The sequence below is a fragment of the Cavia porcellus genome, unplaced genomic scaffold, assembly GCF_034190915.1.
Source record: "Cavia porcellus strain 051 isolate PalLab524CR breed Dunkin Hartley unplaced genomic scaffold, mCavPor4.1 scaffold_23, whole genome shotgun sequence".
In the NCBI taxonomy this organism is placed as follows: domain Eukaryota; kingdom Metazoa; phylum Chordata; class Mammalia; order Rodentia; family Caviidae; genus Cavia; species Cavia porcellus.
In genome coordinates this window covers 44667574-44690767 of record NW_026947506.1, presented here as the reverse complement: position 1 = coordinate 44690767, position 23194 = coordinate 44667574, and the positions used below count along the sequence as shown (strand labels likewise).

Here is a 23194-nt window from a genome sequence, read left to right as displayed (position 1 = left end):
ACAGGAACTTAGCTGTGGTGTGTGAATCTGTTCTGGAATCTTCTGCTTCTTTACTGGTCTTCTCATCAGAGGCACAGAAGCACTGGCCTCAGGACCAAGAGCTCCTTCAATAAACAAGAAATCCACACGCGAAGGCTCTGTAGACTGAACACCCAGAAGGACTGTGCTGTGACAGAAGAATCTGTCTACTCTGCAGGTGACACTGTTTCTGCATGATTTTAGATCTGTCTCCACGGAGCTGTGTCATCCACCTGGAAGTTTGGGCTTGTTTGCAGAACTGGCTACACATTTTGATTTTTTGAGACAGATTTTTCTTGTGGTACTGCCCATCTAATCCACTTACACTTCAGTCAGTGAAGAAGCCTTCGAAAGACAAGACCAACAGACGACACCAAGAGAAGACCTCGGGTCTAATGGCCAGATGGAGAAAGCTCTCTTCTCCTCAGACTTGCACTGTGCCTGGTTTTCTACCCAAAGGAAGCTTCATGCTGATTTTCTGAATGTTCTGACAGCTAAACCTTCAAGAACCTGCCTCTGATTTTAAAATAAACAAGGGTAGTGGGCTCACCCCATTTAACGCACAGGACAACCTACAGGTACAAGGTCATGGAATCTGTTTTTCTGTCCTTCATCTGTCTCATCAGACCCTGCTCAAGAGGGCAGTGACATCACTAGTCCAATCTAATTGAGTCTCCTCTCACAATGTAATCAATTCCCTTAGGTGGTGATCATGTCATGCACTGAAGTTTTCCGTGTCCTCAAGTCTGTGTCTTCCACATCCCTCCCCAAAGAGCAGGAAGGCCAACCATGTCAGGAGGCTCGGGGCAGGCTGGGACAACTGTACACAATGTGATTGGCCTCCTACAGTTTCTGAGTGATGCTGGGGCCCATGTGGTGCCATCCTCTTCCCACCTTAGCATCCGCAATGTGGCCAGAGTAACAGGATCAACTCAGAGGACAGAGCTCTCCCCATCTCCTCCCTGTCTTGGGTCCTCGCTGTCAAAGACCCTTTGACCAATCCACCCTGGTTTTCACCCAGCCATCTCCAACGATCCCCTTGTCCTGTTGCTGCAGCCTCCATCCCCTCCTCCTTGGAAGTCCAGAGCTGGGAGAGAACAGGGAACCTCCCTGGACTTCGGCAGTCTGCTCAGCCTCAGGAACTCCGATGCAGCCCACCTGCAACTGCCCAGCCCACAACCAAGTCCAGAGCAGAGCACAAGGCCACATCCATTGGCTCCATCTTCCCTATGCCCATGCTCCTCTCCTGTGTAATTCCTCTGAAACAGTGGACAGAAAGGAAAAGGTCCTGCCTACAATACCCCACATCCTACCCTTCCCTGTTCTTGTTCCAGCCTGGGCTAGAGTCACAGCGACAGCGTCTTCTGTGAGACTCAAACTGACACATGTGCTTCGGCTCAGCACCTGGGTTCTCAAGAGAGGGACGTCCCTCACCCCATTGTTTGTCTCTGCTTTGCTTCAGTAGAAAAACCCCTTCTGCCCCCTGGGAGGTAGAGCCTCCCACTCAAGTCAGGCAAAGGCCTTAGACTCAGGAAGAGGAGACCCAAAGCAAAATAGCCTTGTAGAAGATTCTGTGTTAATTTTGTCTCTGAAGCTTTTCCATTTGTTTACCAGCACCAAGACGTTTCAGGACCAGGTTTCTTTCCAATCGAAAATGTTTCTAACAGAGTTCCTATGGCAGCTGTTGGAGCACAGAAAGAGCCAGGAGCCGGAAGTTGGTAACTGTCCATGCAATGTCCCTGATGGGAAATGAGCGGTGAAGGAGAGGATAAACACATCCTGCTAAGCCAGAGACCCTCACTCGCCTGGGGCTCACTGAATTTTCTCTACAGCTGAGAGCAAATCACACCCTTATCTCTCTGTACCTTAGTTTCCCCATCTAAGAAAAGCACCTGCAAAGGTCTGGATCTCAGCTGCCCACAGAGCCCCATCTGATGAAGGTTCCTCCCCAGCCTGAGGTGCTGGTAGGAGTGGAAGCTATAGGTGAGAACATTTGGTGGAAGGAGGATACTGGGGAGGACTGTGGTCCTTTCTCATCTCTCTCACTGCTTCCTGGGCACCCCGATGTCAACACCCTGCTTCTCATGTGCTCTTGCCATGACGTACTGAATCACTACAGGCCCAAAGAACATGACCAACCAGCCATGAGTTGAATCCTCTGAATCTGTGAGCCCTGGTAACCTGTCCTCCCTACGGGTTAAGTTTCTTGGGTGTGCTGCCATGGTGGCAGGAAGTAGAGTGACCCAGGAAGGTCTGTCCTGTACAATCTCTGAAAGTCTCCTCTCACAATCTGTGTTTCCAGAGCTGGTCTCATGGTGGACAACTGAAAGCATGTGTGGCAATGACCACAGATGGTGTCACCGCTAAGACTGAGTTCAAAGGTCAAGCACAGGGTTAAGCAATTCTGACCGCTACAGAGACAGAATGACCCTAGGTTCTTATGAGGATTGCATTTGTCCTCACTGGGATGTGGCTGGGTTCTTCATACACAGTAGCCCCCTTCCTGTGCCTCTACTTCCTAGGAGACAAAGCAGAACAGAACCCGGCCTTTACCTTCCCGGTACTTGAGCAGAATGTCCCAGAGGCCACGGCGGGAGCAAGGGTCCACCCCGCTGGTGGGCTCATCCAGGACCACGGTCCTGGACTGGCCCAGGAAAGCGATGGCAAGGGACAGCTTCCTCTTCATGCCTCCAGACAGGGCCTGAGTTTGCTTGTGCTGGTGCTGAATTAGTCCCACATCCTCGAGAGTTCTAAAATGACAAGACAGCTCTCAGACCTCTCCCTGCATACCTGCAAGCTTTGATCTGAATTTCACTTGATGAGTGAAAGCTTACAGTGGCCAAAATCCATATAAACCACAAACACATTAAAGGCACCAGTGTGTAAGACTTGATGGGGTGGCACAGCCTCCCTGAGGGCCCAGTGACACAAGCAATGGATTAAGGGAGATGTGGGTCAGCACAGAGCTGGGAAGACCCCCTGGTTGGCCCCTCCTAGGGGAGGCACCTGGCTCCATGGCTCATTCACTTCCTGAGGAGAATGGACCTGTGTCATCACAGGACAGATGGGGCACAGAAGGGCAGCAGGACAGCTGTGTCCTGGTTTCATCAGAAATATCAAAGCTCCAGGGTTCACCAGAGAAGGCCTTGAGCTCTCTGGTCCACCATGCACAAAATTTGTAGTGGATCACTCTCCTGAGGAGTCTGGAAATTCCACAGCAGGACACAGGCAAAGCACAACTCACTGTCCACTGGGATAGTCAGGGCAAGCTTTCTGTTCTCAAGGCTCTTCCAGTCTTGAGGGCTACAGATGCCAGATCCAGGTCCATCTGAACACCACCCCACTAGAAGCCCTGCCCACTGCCTCTTTTCTCTCAGTGTCTCCTCTGCACTCCTGCTGAGCCCTGTTGACACAACAAATGTTTAGCCCCCCTTTGCCCTACTGTGAGATCCCACCATTGCAGAAGATCCCATACTTCTCAAAAGCTTTTCCCTGACCTGTGAGACCTCCAAGGCTTTAGGTCTGCATCACTTCCTGAGTGTCCCAAACTGAAGGACTCCTCCCAGCCAGAGAGGCCACCAGAGTGCTGGACACTTACACTGGCTCCACACAGCTAAGCTTTGTGTTATAGTTAATGTCTAGGTGTCCACCCAAAGCCTCATGCAACTTTAGATGGGGATTTTCTGGAGGTGGCTAATCTAGAATTTGTCATTGACTCATAGTTCGCTGCCAGAATTAAGGGTGCTGGGATTAAGTGTGGTGACTGCTGGTGGGATTGGGACCACCCTAACCTAGTAGACTGGATATGATGTAAGGGGCAGAAAGAGGCTGGCCTTGTTCTCTCTACCCTCACCCATGTGCCACTCTTCCTTGGAGTTAGCTGGGTATGGGCTGAAACCTATACAAACTATGAGCTAAATTAAACTTTCCTCCTTTAATTTTGGGTGTCTGATATTTTGTCTCAGCAATGAGAGAAAAGTAAACACACTGGAGAATAGCCAAGTCCTGGTACACTCTAGAATCCTAAGCAGAGCCTTGAAGGAGATCCAAGGACTCATCTGCCCAGTGACCACGTAAATTTTTCATGTCTGCTTACTCTTCACACACTTTTCATCCTGACCCAGTAAGAGGTCCAGCCAGCTTCTTGGTGTCCAGCTTCCAGCCCACTTGCTCTATGTCTAGCCCAAGTTTCCCAGTGCGCTTCCTGGGGATTTGCCCAACCTAAATTCCCAGCAGTGCCGCATGTTCTGCTTTTCCAGGGGACCGGCAACCTCCAGGTTAAAATGGGTCTCTGAAACCTAGGAGTCTCTTTAAAGAGAAACTTTCTCCAAGCTCCCTCCAGTGGAGATGCTCACTGCTGCCGCTCCCCAGGTTGAGGCCCATAAGCATCGAAAGCTTCCACCTCTCTGGGCCAAAGCTTAGCTACATCTTCCTGTTCAGACCCCCTGGCCACTTCTCTGGTTCAAAGAAGAAAAGGGGGAAAAGATTTTTTTCAGGCGAGGTCCCAACTGTGTGTCCTATAATATGTTTTAGATGCTGCTCATGGGTCCTCTATTCATTCAGCAAACAATTATCAAACCCTTAACACAATATATGGCACCTGCCACCTCCAAGGTTTAGAGAAATGGAGCCAATCATGCCTTTAATCCAAGAAACTCGAGGTCTGGAGGGAAAATCAGAAGCAGCTACAATAAAATAGGAGGGAGGTGAAGTCAAGTCCTAGGCTCCAGAGAAAGCAATGAGAGCTGTTGGCCAGATGGACAGCACTATGGGATGGGGAGAGATGTCTGGACAGGGCACCCCGGAAAAAAACAGGGAGGGCTTTACCTGGACTAGTGGTGGGGAGCGGGGAATGGTTATTGTAAGGGGTGCAGAGTCTGTTCACAAAGCGCAGGCAAAGCCCTCTGATGACCTCAGCTAAGACAGGAGAGACAGGTGCCTGGGCCAGGTCACCCACCCGACATCAACCCTCTGCTCTGGCAGCCTTGTGGGGTGCTGCCTCCCTGTACCTCGTGCTCCCTGTACCTCGTGCTCCTGTGTGGGAAAAGCCCTGGGCAAATGGCTGCTGCCAAGCTTTCTCTTTCTCTTCCCTCTCTGTAGCAGGCTCCAGTAAGATGTCCATCCATTCCTGCTATCAAAAATGCCCTTCTTGGGGCTGGAGATTTGGCTCAGTGGCATAAGTACCTGCCTTGCCAGCAGGCAGTCCTGAGTTCCATCCCTGGTACCGATAAAAACTTTTAAAAAATGCCCTTCTTGAGGTCACTGATGGCCTCCGCTTACTGAATCTGAGGTCAGCTCTAGTCTCACCTCCCCGCCCTCCACCACACCCATGCCTGACCATGCCCTGCCGCTTGGTGGCTGCTCCCCTGCACGCCTTCCCCACGGGTCTCTTCCTGCCTCTTCGACTGGTTCCCCCTCACTTCCTGTGAGCCTGGGTGTCCAGGCTCAATCCATAGTCCTCTCTCTACTCTACCTGCATGAGTGCCCTCTCTGATGGCATTACCCAACCCAGCTTGAGTCCCAGAGAGCCCGAGGATTCCCAGTGGTCACTCAGCTATGTAGTCACTCGCCACTGACTTAGAGGTCTGAGGATGGTCCTCTCTCCATTCCTCCTTTTCCAGGCCAGTGTAAGGGCAAAAGAGTGAGGACCTGTGATGGGATAAAGGTTCCCCCTTCAGACTCCCCAAGGGCCACTGCGTCCCTGAACCCCCAGTTCAACGAAGCCCCTCATGAAGGAAAACAGACCGTGCTGTGGATGCTAATAAGAAGAGAGCTGGCTATGAATCTGCTGCTCTCAGTTTTTCATCCTCTAATTGAGAGCCACTGTCCTAAAACCTGATCTCATTCCGATTGCTTTTGGGCAATTGGCTTTGTTGCTAGGCAACATGCTGGGAATTGATAACCATTAAGGTTGCCTGGTGTGCAGAGAAGAGGATGAGGCCTCGTGGCACTGGTAGGTGCTCGACGTAAACCCAGCCACAGTCACAGCAGGGTTTACTGTAGCCCAGGGGAGACAAAACTTTTTAAAATTAAAATATGTGACCTGTGTTGCTTTTTTTTATACATGAGAATGGGTTGTGTATTTCCAATTTGCTATCAAGTACTATGCAATCCATACAATACATGGCCACCTCTTGTTAATACCGACTCCAACCTAAGGAGGTTCCTCTGCTCCGTATCAGCATTTCCCCAGTGCCATTTCAGTGATTCCAATCCTATGGCCACTTTCCAAGTACATTGTAGCCTAGGAACTTGTCCACCCTACAGTGGAGAATGCCTCTCAACATGCTAAATCTAAAAGACACGAAACGAAGAAAGAGCTGTCTGAGTTAGCACTGTGGCGGCACATACCACTGCGCATGGCAGCCCCTGCCCCTGAGGGGTTCCATCCATGAGCCCAGATTTAATTTGCATTGAACGCCATGGTGTGAGCATCCATTCAGAGAGAACTTTGACTTGCTCTGCCCAGGAACCTGTCACCACTGGTGTCTAAGTGCAGCCACCGATTACAAGCTAAGGTAATCTAAACAAACACAGACAGGTTCCCAGGCTGGGAAGTTCACCTGGTACCGGATGGCTCCCTGGGGACACCGATTGTCATATCTTAGCTGCCCTCTATGGAGAAAGGATCAGGGCAACCCAAGCCTGTGTGTGGGTTCTTCCCGTTTATGAGGAACCCAGCCGGTCCTGAAGAAGACCTCATTCAGGGAAGGTGCCTTCCGGATATGATGCACAGACCTGGTCCATGAAGAGCCAGAGCTCTGTCAGCCCCATGTGAGCCTCACTGCAGGGTGCTATGGGGCCACCTGTCCTGCCCATCACAGCCACAGGCTTACATCTAGAAGCCACCATACCTTGTATTCACTGGAACCAGGGGAAGCATCTGATAACAAGTCCTCCTTCACTTCCCAGACCTAAGGGCTGTCCTCAATGCAGTAGGGTCAATAGCACCAGCCACATGCTGGAGAATCCCCTTCTGGTCCCCAGCAAGAGACACCTTCCTGGTGCCTCCATCCCACACACTCTCACACAGCAACCACTCTGAAGGCGAGCAGCTGGGTGTACTTAGCATCCCGCCTCCCCGACCACATCCTCGCTCCCCATCTCCCTGGGCCCCGTTGCCTCATCTGCAAACTGGATGAGCCCTCTGTCTCCCAGGAATGAGACCACTCCTGTGGTCCCCACCAGTGTGCTCCTCCTGTTGGTACCTCCTTCCAGACACACTGGAGGCTTCCACAGGGCTCTTTCTCAACCCCTCTGCTCGCTTCTGCAAGCTACCGAGGGCCCAGCACCCACCCTCCCTGCATCACTGCCCTGGCTTGCTCAGGGCCTCTCCTCTCAGCCCTGCTCCACAGTCTTCTTACAATCCCAACCAAATGTGCTCCAAGCTGGAGTGTCCACTGTCCTTGGTGGCCTGTGACAGTGTGGCGCATGTTCCTGTATCTGCTGCTGCTGATTTATTATTAGCACTCCTGCCACCTGTGACTCTGGTGAAGTAGAAGCAAACAGCAGGGAACACGGCCTATCCTGTCCAGTCCTCAATGGCTGGGGTGCCTGGGGTACATTAAGAACCACCTTCTGTACCTCAGGCCAGTCACAGCACCCTGTTCAGTGACACTTACCTGCACCACCGAGCCCCAGCCCTTAGTGTGTCTACAAGACCTTCCTGACTCATTTTCCTGCCTGCCTTGGCATCCTTTTATCTCAGAACACACAGGAACTCACACCTCCACACACAGCCTATGCCTTTCCTTGTCCCGTGCCCTGTCCACATCAAGGACAAACTACATTCAGTGACACCCTTCTCTAGAACCGCCAATGCTGCTGGCTGCCCTAATTAAACTCTCAGATCACAGGCACAGCTGACTGTGCAAAGTGTCTCTATCATCATCACTTCTGGATGTGACAAGTGGGAGAGGTGAAGACACAGTCACTCACTTGTCAACTTGCTGCTGTCGCTCCTGCCTGGTCCACTGTGGCGCCTTTATGGACCCGAAGAGGTGCAGATGCTCCCACACAGTGAGGTTGTCCAGGAGGACGTTCTGCTGCAGACACACCCCCAGCTCTGCACGGATGCTGGACAGGTCCGTCTGCAGGTTCTTGCCATTGATGAGGATGGTTCCAGAGGTGGGAGGGGAGAGCCCAGTCAGCATGGATCTGCAGGGAGAACAGACCCAGGGAACTCAGAGCACTGTAGTGGCTGATGTGGCTGGCACTCAGTGTCAGTAACCAGCCAACTCCAGGGGACCTCTGCACAGAACACACCTGAGGCACTTCAAGGAAGCTGATCATTAATATGTGTGTATGGTGCCCACACTGTACAGGCTACGCTGTGATCACAGACCACCCAGGCTTTTGGAGACAATTCAACCTTGCTTTTGTGGAGAAGAAAACAAATAAAACACTGATATACTTACCAAAGTCCTCATAATTTGATATAAGTGAACAGAAATGCCAACCCAGACTCCAAGTTGTCCAAGTCTTTCTTCTGCTCTCTGGGATCATCAGTCCCTGCCACAACCAGAGAACCCCAGGGCCCAGTCCCCAGAAAATCACTCACCTCACTGTACCCCAGGAAGCCTAAGGGTGGCTACTTCTGCTTCCCTGTCTCAAAAAGCTCACTATCTACATGGTCTATTTAAGCTGTTTCCGATATGCAAAAAGTATGCATTTACCGCAGAACCTAGCAAATCTGCTCCTTAGTGTTTATGCCAGAGAAATTAAACCATGTGCAGTACCAGGGAAGGGACACCGAGGCTTCCAGCAGCTGTGTTCACAGTCACTGAAAACTGAGAGCAGATTCAGCTGCCACCAGCACAGGAAATGTGACCAAACTTCACTGCCCAGTGGAGGAGGATACCACTCAGCAATCACAGGCCTGAGCACATAGGACAGAGCAGCCAAGCTTGTCTGAGCAGAGCAAGAAGTTCACAGCTGACAGTTACAGTCGGCATCTTAAGGGCCATGGAGCACCAGGGCCACAGGACAACAGAGGCAGCCTTGGAGGAAAAGAGAAAGTGGTGCAGGGCTTCTGCAAGCACGAAACAAATGTGTCCCACCTCGTGAAACAGTGCCCGTAAACTGACTCTGTCTGCTATAGCAGAGTGCGCTTTGGGGACCTCAGTGATGAGTCTGCTATGTTACATGCAGCCATGTTTTTTGGAATACAATATAATAGTTTATATCGTGGTCCCTGAGTGTCCTCTGGGGCTGCTTGTAGGACCTACATGGACACCAAAGTCTCCAGTTGCTCAAATTGCTCCAAAAACCCTGGCAAAGTATCTGCACGGAACCTGTGCCCTCCTCTACATATGTTACATCTCTTCCAAGTGACCTAGAAGACCTAATGCAATGTGAATGCTGCACAAATAGCTGTCCTGTTACCTAGGAAATAAGGACAGGTCTGTGCACCTCAGCACAGGTGCAGTGTGTTTTCAAGTACGTTTGATCCCCAGGTGGCTAAGTCTGGATGGGAGCTGTGGAGAGGGGAGGCCACTTTCCACGCCCCGCCTGAACCTCAAAGCCTTTGCTTCAGATGCCGAGGATCCATTTCACTCATTGGCCTCTTGCTCAACCTCTGCCAGGCAGACACAGGCACTAGGGTAACTCAGACGTGCTCCAGTGGGCACTAACAGCAGCTCGGGCCAGTAGCCCCGAAACATCTGGACACCCCAAGTTCAGTCTGCCTGGCTCTGCCAACAAGCATCCCAGAGTTCCCTGTGAGAATGCTGCTGTACCAGTGAAAGCAGGGTGAGTTTTGCCAGCTTTGGGATTGTTGTTTGTGTAACTTATCCTCGCCCAGTGTGCAAACACACACAGACAGGGAAAACAACTTGGAGAGTTTTCAGTTCCATTTTGGCACCCAAAATAACAAAACAAAAAAGTTCATATTTTTCCCTACAGTTTGTTTCTAGTGTGAGATTTCTAAAGCCTCTTATGTGTTTATTTTTCTATCATTTGCAATAAGATGGAAGAAAAGTCTGTTTTATTGGTTTTGTTTTTGTTTTTTTTTTTTTTTTTTTTTTTTTTTTTTTTTTTTTTTTTTTTTGCTAATCCTATGTTAGTATTTCATATACTCTGAAAAAAAGAAAGTGATTTGTTGAAAGATGTTCTATAATTTTGGTGGGGTTTTCTTTTTGGTGTTTTTAAATTGTATTTTAAAAACAAAATGCAAAAAACAAACAAGAAGCAAACAAATCTAAAAAACAACAAAAGGAAAATGACAAAAAATAGCTATATAGGTTTTCAAAACAATAGGAACTTAGCAATGGTTGTTAGACTGCACATGGTTATCTTCAAAACAGTTGCTCAAGTTACCAGATACAGGACTAAAACAAAACAGAAAAATGGCAGAAAACATTGGATTTGAAAAACAAGATGGAAGGAAACCCCCCAGGTGTCACAGGGCACACTGCCGTCCTCCAGGTAGATGCCCAGACCTCCAGGCCAGGCCTGCAGAGTCCATCAAACAGTACCTGCATCCACCTCTTCCTTTCAGCTCAGATTAGCTGAGCCTCACTCAAACCCTGAGATGTATGGTGAGCGGGAGGCCTGAGTGTCTGAACTCCCTGTGTCCTGGGTGGGAGGGGAATGGTCCAGAATCCCACCAGGAGCTTTCAGGTGCTAAACCAAAAAACACACCTTAAGAACAGTGGCACAAAAACCCCCAGATAATTAAAGAATTCACAAATAGCCTCCCCATCACTGTCTTACAGACACAAAATTACACTTAGTGCACTGGAAACTAAAAGTGTTGAAGGGCTTTCAACTAGCAAAGCACAACATAGTGAAAGAAAAAATGAAAGACACAGGTAATTTTTAAAGTTCAACCATCCATCTCTACCTCTTTGACTGCAGGTCTAAAATGTAATTGTGTGATTAAGGTTCCAGGGCAGTGCTAGGGAGAAAGGTCAGTCTGTCCTGTGTCTCCTGAGTAGGTACTGAGACTCAAAGGAAACAAAAAAGGGGAAAAAATCTTAACTTTCCATGTCACAGGCGACCGGTCTTTAAGAAGGAAAGGAAGGTAAAGAGGACTCACATGACAGTGGTCTTCCCGGCACCATTGGTCCCCAGGAGGGCTGTGATCTGGCCCCTGTGGAAGGTGAGGGTCAAGTCTTTCACTGCCACCTCGTGGCCCTCATACTTCTTGGTGACAGACACCAGGGCGACCCCCAGGGACTCCTCCTCAAGCTCTCCTTTCCTCTTCTGCTGTGAAGACCCTAGGAGGAAGGTGAGAATTTATCTTGGTTGCTCTCTTTGCAACTGAATTCCAGTCCGCAAGATGCGCCACATGGTTCAAGCGTCTTTCTTTGCTCAAAACAAGAGGGAAGTTTTACAGTGACTGAAACATGAAATCGCAGATGACAAAACTTTGAATCCTTACTAAGTGAGAACCAGTCTGCAGAAAAATGAAGTCGCCCACAGGTATTTACGTAGCTGCAGAGACTGAACAAGAGTCAGGTTCATTACACACAAAATGTCCACAGGACATACCATCTGGAGGAGGAGTGGGGAGGCGCTGGTTGAGGTGTTGCCAGTTTTCTTAAAGGCTCATATTTTACTTGTTTATCTGAGAAATAAAATTGAAGTTCCAATATTGACCTAGCACACCGCTGCTGTCCTGAGAACTTGCTGGCTCGCGGTGGAGTATCAATTTTCACACCTAAACTCGCTGCTTGGTCCTTTTGCAAAAGCGCCTGTGTGCCCAGTCCACAAGACTGGCCCTGAGTGCCAAGTAGAGGACAGGGAGTATCCTGCATCTGTGTCCTGGGAGCCTCCAAGCATCCTGAAAATGTCCTCATTTGTACGTGGAAGAGAAACCCCTCTGTCCTGAGGTCAGCAGGTGGGAAAATATTTAACATCTCCACCTGGCAGCTGCCAACCTTTGCTTTTGTTTTTGCACATGTTTATTTCACACTATTCAATTGTACAGAATTCTCAGATGTGCACACATGCAAAAATATAGAAAAGAATGCCCTAAATGATACAGAACAGGAGCCCTTCCAGGGGTCTTGGGGTGATGCAGACTGAACAGAACTAGGGGACCCAAGCCTTAACAGGTAACCCTGTAGCTGTCTTTGAGACAGAGAGAGCCTCAAAGTGACTTCCAGGTCTCAACCAAGTTATAAAGGTTCACACAGAAAGAGAAAGCTTCCCAGGGCAGAGGGACAGGACACCATGTATTCGACAGTGTTACTCCTTTACAAACCTTTGTTGCCAAAGTCCTCAGTGAAAAAGCAGAGGCTGGGGCTTGGAGAATGCCACTGTTTCTCCACCAGGCCACACACACTTTTCCAGTATGATGCAGTCAGGGGGAAATACCATGGTTTCCTCAATCCAAAAGCTCCTGAACAGTAAGATACAATGAAAATCAGCTGAATAATGCAGGTTTTTTCCCATTGAAATGAGATTTCTATAACATTTTGTGTGAGTACAAAAACTCCTCTCCTTACTTAGCAAATATTTGTGGGACACATTAAATACATGGGCCACAGGAAACTGACACAAATGCATAGTGCGTATTGACCCTCTTTAAATGCTACTTACCATTAATGCTCTCAACATGCATCCCATAGGCAAACCAGCAGTGTCCTGGGAATAGCATATCAGCCCTGCAGTGAACCCCAAATCTCCCTCCTTGGCCTAAATCAAGCCAGCTAGCACCCCAACATCCATCCCCCAAGAGCCCCAGAGAGGGAATCAACAAACATTTTTGGGGTAAATGCTGAGTATTGCCAGGAGTAAAATCTCACCCCCTCCCACAGTGCCGGCCTATTTTGCCACATGGCTCTCTTTGCCTATCTTTGATGTTTGTGTGGATTGCCAGATAAGAGAAAGAGCTTGAAGTAAGTGCATCAAAGAATTAATCAATTAAAATTTCTACAAAGAAGAATAATTCATAACACTAACATTTCCATATGAAACCCATCACCATTCTTCAAACGTATTCTCCAAATTCATTTTGGCCCGTTTTAAGTCACTTTGCCTTTATTCTATGTCAAAATGAAAGGGAATTGAATTATTAACACTTTCCAGTTTTCTTTAATGTGCCCATTCTAGGTTAAGATTGATGAGTATAATGTACCCAAAGGCCTGAATTCTACAAGTGATTGGAATAAGAAAGACTCACATGAATACTATTTTATGACTTTGACCGTCAAGCAAAGGAGACCTTATAAGCACCTACAGTTTCTAATCAGAATATTTAACCCATGATCACACACTCAAAGGAAAACACACAGGCCTATCCCTCCTGAAGGAGCAGAGCGTGTTGGGGTGCTTGGGGTCCTAGTGCTGAACACTGGCTCCGGGTCTGTGTCCCCCAAAATTCACATGGTGAAGTCGTACCCCTGAACATTTCTTTCAAAACGGGTCTGGATTTAGAATAAAGGTCCTGATAGAGGATGTTAAAAGAACAGGAACTCAGGGCAGGTCTGAACACAAATACACCTGTGTCTTGATCAGAAGACATCAGACATTGGTACACAGGGGCCTGGCCACGTGAAGACATGAGGAGAAGACGGCCACAAGCCACAGAATGAAACCCAGTCTGCAGATACCTGGGACCCCAGCCTCCAGGACAGTGAGAGTCACACCTGCATTTCAACCACCCAGCATGTGATAACCACAGGCAGAGGTTCTTGAGGACCCTAGAAACCATGCCCCCATTGCTTTGATCCAGATATCCCTTCCCATCCTTTGACGGTGCACAGGCACGCTGTCCCAGGCACTGTCCAGGGGCCTGATTGTATTAGTTGACATGGGTCTGTACCCCTTGATGTGCCAGTCTTACTGTGGCTTCTACCTTCCTAATGGAAAGGGAGGAGGGGCAGAAGAGAGGCAGCATCCCACTGGTCTGTCTCTAAGAACCTGAACTCTGCACCACAGCAGACTGTGGAGGCCAAGGGCAGGGAGGCAGCTGCCTAGTAGCACCAAAAGGAGATTGTGTTGGTTACTTTTCTCTCCTGGCTGAGACAAAATACCAGGCACCCAAAAGGAAGGAAGGAAAGGTTTATTGAGCTCACTGTTTGTGGAGGTTTCAGTCTATAATCAGCTGGCTCCAAGACATGGTGGCATGGCACAGGGCAACACTTCAAGGCAGAAGGCAGCAAAGCAGCAAGAGCAAATGGGGAAGAGCAAGCCTCTTTTCCTCCTTATATTGCAAGCAGGCTACCACCTACCAGCCACCAGGGTGGGTACAGCATTCACACCACCTCTGTGTCCTCCTCTTGCACAGGCTCAGGATGTTTATGAAGTAAGAGCTCTGGCTCCCTGCTGAGTCTTAGTTAAACTCCTAAACTTCTCCATTTGAACCAATGTATCAACATAACAGAGTTCCAAGAGTACAGAGTGGCCCCCAGTGGTTACAGGGAGGCCTGACATAGGGCCATGGCTTCAGACACAAGAGGGAAGGCAAAGTGGAGGCTTTTCAAAGGAGAAAAAGAAAATAGAGATAAGTCAAAACTTAAAGATTTGTATGTTAAATAAGCTATCTTGGGCTCATCTGTCCATTATCTTCTAATAGCATTGATTAACCTGTTAATCTAATTAAGCAAACTCCTGCCAAATCCATGTGCTGTGGAGGTTCCTCTGCTCTCCTCTGTTGTCTGCTTTTGCTCACAAGTCTGAACTTGTTTTATGTGCACTCTCAAAGCCCGTGCACCCCACTCACATCACCAGATGTAGCTGGGCACATTAATACGTGCACAGGTCCTCAGTTTCCACCGAGTTTTTCTCCTCCAGGGAACGGCCTGCTGGCTTACGGAGGCCGCTAATTAGTACCGCCTCCAAGAAAACTGACAGTGATAAAAGAAGAAGTCAATGAAATCAGACTGACCGAGCATAATCTGATTTAATTAGAAAGAGCAAAGAGAGTTTATGAAAATGAAAACTCTTGGGCTAGACCAGATGCTTGTGGGTCAGCTCCAAATGGCCAGGGAATTCTCCTGCACCCCATCCACACAGGCTGGGGGTGCTGGGGTCACACTGTGCTGTGCTGTGACTTAACAAAGAAAGATGGAAAAACAGAGGAAAGCATGATCTGCATGGAGTTTGCTGTATGTCTGTGTGGAGAGGGGAGCATTCCCATTTTCCATATAGGGACATCCTTCTACCCACAGGACACTTTCAAACAGTGATTCCCAACATGGTGAAATGCTCTCAGGGTGCTTTAGAAATGTGGGAAGGGCACTTTCAGTGGGCACTTTCAGAATGGCTGTTTTCTAAACATGTTTTATTTTTATTCTTTGATAAAGTGATCAACAGATCAGGAGACTCTGTGGTCACTGAAAAGCCAGTTTGTAACTAACAGATCTCAGAGGAGGGAGGACAGCAGGCCACACAGGACCACATGGAGGGGCTCCAGGTGATGAGAGATGGTGGGGATGATGGGGAACAGCCTCTGAATCTGTACCGTGGTTTCCAAGGAAGCAACAGAAGAAGAAGGGAAGTGAGTCCAGAACTGATGAGTTGGTACAAGCTGCAGACTGCCAGCAGGGCTGCCTCTTGGCATCTGGCTTTGGGGTGATGTGGGCATGGGGTAAGGGTGCAGGTGTCACAGCCCTGTAGGAAGTGGTGGGGTATGTGCTCTGGATGGCCAGGTTTGCCCCTACAGTGGCTGAGATTCCCCTGATGCACATAGTCAGGGGCAGCTCAGTGCCATCCTCCCAGTGGGGACCTGCCTCTTAGCTGCTATGAACGTGGGTGCATGACCTCTCTCTTAGACCTCTCTCTCAGTTCTTTGTCAGGAGTTGGTCCCTTGAATGCTTCCCACTATTGAAAAAAAAAAAAAAAAAACCTTCTGGTGGAAACATTACTCCCTTCCTCCAAGCCTGAATGCAACCTCTTCCAGTGCCACAGAGACCCCACACTCAGAATCCTCTAGAAAGCCCATGATGACCACATCCAACTCTCCCTTCCCCACCCTGTCAATCAACTGTGACTTCCCCAGAGCTGAGCATTTCCCTGTGTCCAGCTGATCCACAGCTGGTGTGCAGGGCTGCAAGACACAGAAAGAATCAGAAAATCAATGAAAGCTTCATCCTTAAGGAGATCCAAGTATCCAAATAAGAGGGGCCAAGCCCATCTTCAAAAGCGAGCTTCAAACTCATCATTGGACAAGGCAATCAAAGCCAGAAAGAAACCTAAGAAATAGAAGAAAAGACAGGGACCAAGAGCACGAGGGGAGAGGGAGAGAGATGCAGACAGTGCCAGGAGCCCATGCTCTGCTTCTTCACCTTGGGAAAAGGGAGTAGATGCCACAGCCCTCAGATGAGGCAGCTGCAGGCTCTACCACAGTGTTGGACATGCACCCCCAGGGATCCTCAGCTGGCCCACCCTACAATCTGTCTTGCCGACAAGGCAATCATTTGTCTTTTTAAAGGAACTTCTTACTTTGGATTAAACTAAAAATTTTATGCAAAGTAAAGGGAAAAGTACAACAAAAAGGCAACCCACAAAGTGGGAGAAAATATTTGTAAGCCAAGTATCTGATAAAGGAATAGTTTCCAAAATAGATGAGAAACTCAATAATCAAGAGACAAATTATCCAATTTTTGAAAGGACAAAGGCTCAAGTAGACACACCTCCCAAGAAGACACACAGATGGTGTCAGCACTAAACAGCACTAACCAAAAGGCAAAGGCAAATCAAAACCACAGTGAGATGTCACCTCACACTTGTCTAGATGGCCAATGTCAAAAAAAGAGATTGAAAAGTACTGGCGAGGATGCAGATAAAAGGAAAAATTTGTATACTATTGGAGGAAACCTAAAACGATGCTACTGTAATGGGAAATAGAATGGAGATCCCTCAAAAATGAGCACAAGAAGAATGACCAGGCAGCTCCCCTGGTGGGTGTGTATCCAAAGGAACTGAGGTCAGTACGTGGGAGACACATCTGTGCTCCTATAGTCACCACAGAATTATTCTCAATAGCTGTGACAGCTGCTGTCCATTAGACTGCTGAAGTCATGTGGGGATCAGTAAAGCACACTTCTGGGTGTGTCTGAGTGGGTCCCGGAGGTGTGGCCTCGGAGGCCTTGGGGGTCTTTGGGGAGGTGTGGCCTTTGCCCCCTCCTCTCAGGCCGCTCCCCTACTGTGCTTCCTGGCACCAGGCAATGGGTTTCTCTACCACACCCTTCTATCAGGATGGTTCTGCCCTGCAGCCAGCTGAGCACAGACTGTGCCCTCTGACTCTGTGAGCCACATTAAATCTCCTTTGAGGGCTGGGCACTGTGTCCCTGCAGCAGGAAATCAGACCACCAGAGAGCCAGGGTAAGGAGTCAGCTAAGTGCCTCTGATGATGCCGGGATGGGGAAATTGTTTCACATATCTGTGAACAGAAGCATGTGTATAAACATGTATTTATACATCTATACACATGGATGGTCACTGCAAAATTGTTCTCAATAGCTGTGTAATTTATGTTTACATAAATATAAAGCAATTTAATATAGAATGATATATGCATATATTATATAAGGTTATGTATATAATATACATATAAGGGTACATTAAAATATAAAATATACACATATAAAATAAATATGTTTACATATAAAATCCTGTTATGTCTATACTCTGATATATAGGCATAGCTATACAGATTCAGGACATAAAATTCTGATTCTGATTCTTTCTGCTCTGGCAGCCCGGACATCAGCAATTAATCACCTGGATGCAGGATGTGGCAAGATTTATAGACATGCAGTCAGGGGAAGGAGAGATTTGACGAACGGGGTGGGAACCAGACTGCTGCCTGCACTCACAGGGTGTGTGTGTGTGCGTAGGAAGGGGGCACAGCTCAGCCTCCCAGCTGAGAGAGGAGCCCTTGCCATGCGGAAGGACAGGAATAACCTGAGGGGCCTCGGTTAGCTGACACCAGACACAGAAAGACAAATACTGCTTGGTAGCACACACAGGAGAAATCTCTGGCAGACTCAGCAGAGGCTGATAACTGCCAGAGGCTGGGGAGGGGAGGTCAGGAGGCCTGGGCCAAAGGGATCCAAGTGTTAGGCCACCAGGTTCCGTCAGGCATCTGCCCCACGGCACTGCACTCACCATCCCCAGCACTGTGTTCTACCCTGGACTGTGTGCTAGGAGGGTGGGTAGCACTCTGTGAGAGCATGAAGGGAAGGGAGAGAGAGGGAGAAATAAGGGGGAGGGAGGGAGGGAGAGAGAAGGAATGGGAGGGAGGGGAGAGCAGGCACCTCCACCACCTGCCGGGACACATTGATGCCACCTAGAGCTCTGCTCCTGGTACCTTCTCAGAGGAGCAGAAGGCGGGCAGTGAGGCGTCCTCTCACAGAAACACAGGATGCTAGGCTCTCTGCCCCCGGAAAGGTGCACTCTCCAGCCCACTTCGGAATGCTTTGTGCCCCATCTGCATCCCCAAGCTTCAGTTCCTTTTCCTTTTATTCAATCACTGGGAATTTTGAAAAATGCAGTAAGATGCATAGTCAGTTTGCAGCTTATTTAAGTTCCAAAGATCCGCTGGTTCTGGCAGGCAGACTGAAAACAAAACAGCACACGGAACTCCACATCATCTCAACATTTGGGCATGAAGCCTGACCTGTATGTTTTTTAAAATGTTTAGATGGACGGTGTCCTACCATACACCTAGTTTCAGAGAGCCTGGAGCCCACAGCACCATGTGACCTCCTTTATCCCACACCAATATCCATTCCTGTAAAATAGAACTCAGCGCCAGGCAGGGTGGTGCACATGGTAATTCTGGTGCTGGGGGAGGCTGAGGTAGGAAGATTGCCAGAAGTTACAGGCCAACCTGAGCTATACAGAGGAGTCTGTCTCAAAAAAGAAAGGGTGGTTAAATACTAATTGACAATAATTCAAGCTGTAGCTAAAGTTAATCAATCTGCTACTTTCAGAAATGAACAATCCCAGACTTTCGCTTTTACGAAGAATCAGCATTAAGCATACATTCTCCTGTGTTTTCACTTCCATTTCTGAATCCAGGACAATGAAGTTTTAAGGACCCACAGCCTCCCCGCTCCCTCCCACATCTTCCTGCAGTAATTACAAACACTTTGTCTCGTCATTTCCAGGCCAGAGAAGGAAAAAGTTTCCTGTTAGGCACACTCATTTTTATGTTCTTCTGAGGCACTCAGATTTCTAACAAACCAGCCAAACACGAATGCTTCCTTAGTAACAAATGACTTACTGGAGTCACTTGCTAATATTTCTATTGAAATATGTCCTCTTTAAATTTGATTTAAATTTTGCATTTTCTTTCATATAATTAACAACATTTTATAAGCTTGTAAAATGTCCTATAACTTATTTGTTTATTTTGAAATTGTGATTTAAATTAGTATTTTTTTATTTATGCTTTGGCATTATATTAGAAAAGCCTCACCCTAAAATTACACTTTCCCTAACTCACCAGTATTTGTAGTGTGATTGCTTTTTTCTCTGATGCTTGTCTGGGAATCGAATCCTGAGCACTCTGAAGAGCACTCTGAAGACTGGACCAACACTCCAGCCCTGAGCTGTACTCCCCACCCTCTCTGTTATTTTATGTTGTTTACTGCTGCTGAATTTATGGATGAGTTTAACCTTTTCTGGCTAATAGACTGAAGAATAATGTGTCCTGCCCCACTGGGTAAAACAGCGACATCAACAAGGTAAACTGTGCTCTCAGATTGGCTGGAGCTTCCCCATCGGCCCTGCTCCTATTGTGTCATCTGAGAACTCCATATGTGGATTTACAGGAAGCTCCTCCTCCACCATTCCCCTCAATGCTTCCATTGTCACTAACTCATATTTTGAGCTGTCCTTACAAACATTTCACCGACTAAAATTAAATCCTCTCTTCAGTACTTTTACGGAAACTATTTATGTAGCACTCCACTGCATAACATGAACCTAATGTTACAGATTAGCCATTACATAATTTAACTCTACAAAAATTTGGGCTTGAATTTGGAGAAAATTGGCATACTTAAAATAATGAGCAACCCCATTCAGGAACACAACAGCTGTACGTTGATCACACCCCAGAGTGTGACTATCAGAGTTCCTCTTGGGCCCTGGATTCCTGCTGGGTCCCTCCCAGCTATGAGAGTGTATTTCCTGTGTTCTTTGCCATGGGTAGAGATGACAGTCCTAATTTCATATAACTCTGATACGTCCTGAGATTGCTCACACTGTGCTCTTAACTGATTCTCTTGCACAGAAGGGTTTTGTCACCTTTTCGTGACACCTCTATTGGTCTTGTTTGTCCTCTTCCCTTTCCTGTGGCCAGAGCTTTCGGCTCAGTGGTCAGCCAGGCGTCTGGGCCCCTCCGTGAAGTGCTGGAATCACACAGGGCTCCAGGAGCAGCTTCCCTGGGGCCCAGAACATCAGTGACCCCGATCAGCATCCCCAGCGTGTGCCTTTGCCCTTCTCCACCCTACTCCCCAGCATCACGTCTCCCCAAAAGGCAAGCATGTGGGATTGCACCACCTTAAAGCACAGCAAGGCCCAGGGTCACAGTGAAAGACTCAGCACCCCCTCTGCCACTAGCACCCAGCACTGACCACTGCTTCCTTCTGGTGAAATTCAGCTGAGCCAGGCTGCAAAAGGGTGCAGAGCGGGGATGGCTGTCTCTGATGTGTCTCTATCCTGTTTGTCTCCATGTCTGTCTTTCTGTCCTTCTCTGTATTCTTTCTTTCTCCTCTCTTCCTGCTCCATCTACTTTCTTCTCTTACTGAACCCCATCCTCCCAGGGCTCCCTCCCTGAAGTGTGCAGAGGGCGGGGTGCAGGTGGCTCTGCTCTGCCCTCACTCCTCTCCCCGCTACCAGCCATGGAGTTCACTCAAATGGGTGTTAGATCTAGGGCAGGATTTGGAGGGAAACCCTGTGGTACATCAAGAGTCTCACAGGAAAACATCATCCAGGCTCCTCACACCTGGGGGTCCATGGCAGGGGGTGCTTGGATCCCCCAAGTGTCTGGAGCCTTCCTCGGGTCTCTTGCCCACATCACCCTCATATCCACGTCGGGGTTTCTTCTTGCTAACTTTGTGTGCTCTCCGATGGCTGCATACTTTGCACATCCAGGGTTTCTTCTCTTCAGCAAATGACTGCTAGCTTTTTATCTCTGATCCCTGTTCCCCTCAGGAGCCAGAGCCCTCTGCAGGGCCCCATAAGCACTACCCACCCTACACCCTCCATCCTGGTGACCTCATTCCCCCTCCCCCTTCCCGTCCCCTTCCTCCTCCAAAGGTCCCCACCTGCCCAGGCCAGGCTCACTTCCCATGCCCAGCACTGCTCCCTTAGGTTTTAAGCCAAGAGTTTGAACCTGCTCCACACACTCCCAGCCCAGCCCCTGCCCTGTAGCTGGTGCTCCCCCTCCAGCTTACAGAGCCTCACCCTTGGGTCATTACTCCAAGCTCTCTTTTCCTAGAGGATGTCTTTCTGTTTCTTTAACTATACTTTCTGAGTGCCCAGTAGCTTTGCAGACCCCTGGGCTTTACCGTGGACTTTCAGGCACACACAGCAGTTTGGATCATTCCCTCCTTCCCTCCCCCATTCCCTTCCTCTGCTCTAGGAATGAATTCCCCTCTACTTTTGCACCATCTTTTTTTCCTTAGGTTCCATGCGTGATACTCAAGGAAAACACATGGTGCTTGGCTTTCTGAGCCTGGCTTATTTCTCTCAGCAGGATGATTTCCAGTTCCATCCATTTTCCTGCAAATGACATAGTTTTGTTCTTCTTTACAGCTGAAAATACTCCCTTGCATATAAAATATGCCATTTGCTTTATCCATTGATCCATCAATGAACTGGTTCCATATTGTGGTTTTTATAAACAGTATCACCAAAAAATGGGCACCCAGGCCTCCCCCCACTACGCTAGCTGTAATCCCTGCAGGTGCCCACCCCGGAGAGGGGCAGCTGGTCAGCTCCCCAGGGCTCCACACTCACTTCCAGGTGACTGAATACGTTTGTGTTTCCGCCTGCAGTATGAATGGACAATTACCCCTCGCATCCTCCGCACACAATGCATCTGAAGGTTATTCAGAGCACCAAAAGGACACAATCAAAGGGTTTTCAGGAAATCACAGTTCAGATCATATCCTCTGCACCTCTGTCTATCATATTCTCTGGCACTGCTGTGAAACAGCCTTCTCTACAAAACCAAGGTGCTTCCCTGTGCGCCAGCTGTCTTAGTCACCTTCTCCTCAAGGCTGACACAATTGGCACAGCCACATAACACACACCCCAGAACCCATATTCACTGCACATCCCACACACCAAAGTCACACCACACACACCATACACACCACATTCACACCAAACACACCACACTCACACACATGTACCACACATACACACTTACATCCACATCTGATTCAGGTTCAGGTTTTCAGTCCACAGCCAGCTGGCTCTAAGGTGGGACAACACAGTGCAGGGTCAGGGCAGAGAGCAACTCACTCCATGGGTCCAGGGAGACAGAGAAAGGAGGAGCCAGGGAGGGAGAGGAACCCTCCAGGCCATGTCCCACTGAGCTTCCCCAACACCCAGTGTCACATGTGGCCACAGTGTCCTGTGACTCAATCGCCTTTCACAGCCCCCTGTGAGTACCTGAGGATCTGGGGGACACTGAGACCTCCACTGTAACACCCCCGCCTCAGGAATGCCGGGGCTCCCCCTTCCAGAAGACATTTCCACAGGCAGAATGAACCAGGCCTTTTCTCCTCCTGGTCCTCTACCTTCCCTCAAATATAAGTGTCTTCAGAGTCCTTAATATTGAAGGTTAGAAAGTGAATAGGCAGAGTCACAAGTATATTTGGTAAGAAAATATAATACCATCAAAATTTAACTCCTAAACATTTATTTTAAGGCTTAAAGAGATTTCTGCCCTTTTTGGCCTGAACTCCCAATGTGCATGATTCTTTGCTTTCAGACAAGAAGGGCAAATTCTCGATTACTGGAGCTGTTCCTTCTGCTGGGTGTGCTGGGTACATTTGTCACATGTGTCTTTACTGGTGACTCAGCTGACAGCCCTGAGTTTGGAAAGGGCTTCTGACTCCCACTACCCAGTTTCACATCTTTGCACCCTGCCTAGCACCTTTCAGAGCCTGCATCAGCTGACCCTTGACCATGCTTCTGTGTTGTTTGGGGGTCCATAGCCCCCAGGGCCCTAGACTGTCCTGCCCAAGGCCCTCATGCCCAC

General features: G+C 48.6%; 1 protein-coding gene across 1 annotated transcript in view; it reads right to left on the bottom strand.

Moving 5' to 3' along the window:
- Nucleotides 1–23194, bottom strand: part of Abca13 (ATP binding cassette subfamily A member 13) — a 312721-nt gene that overhangs the window by 147712 nt on the left and 141815 nt on the right. Inside the window, 4 exon segments of the mRNA XM_063233618.1 lie at nucleotides 2572–2768; nucleotides 7957–8175; nucleotides 11057–11237; nucleotides 12227–12364. Coding sequence (XP_063089688.1) covers nucleotides 2572–2768; nucleotides 7957–8175; nucleotides 11057–11237; nucleotides 12227–12364 — 735 coding nt within the window.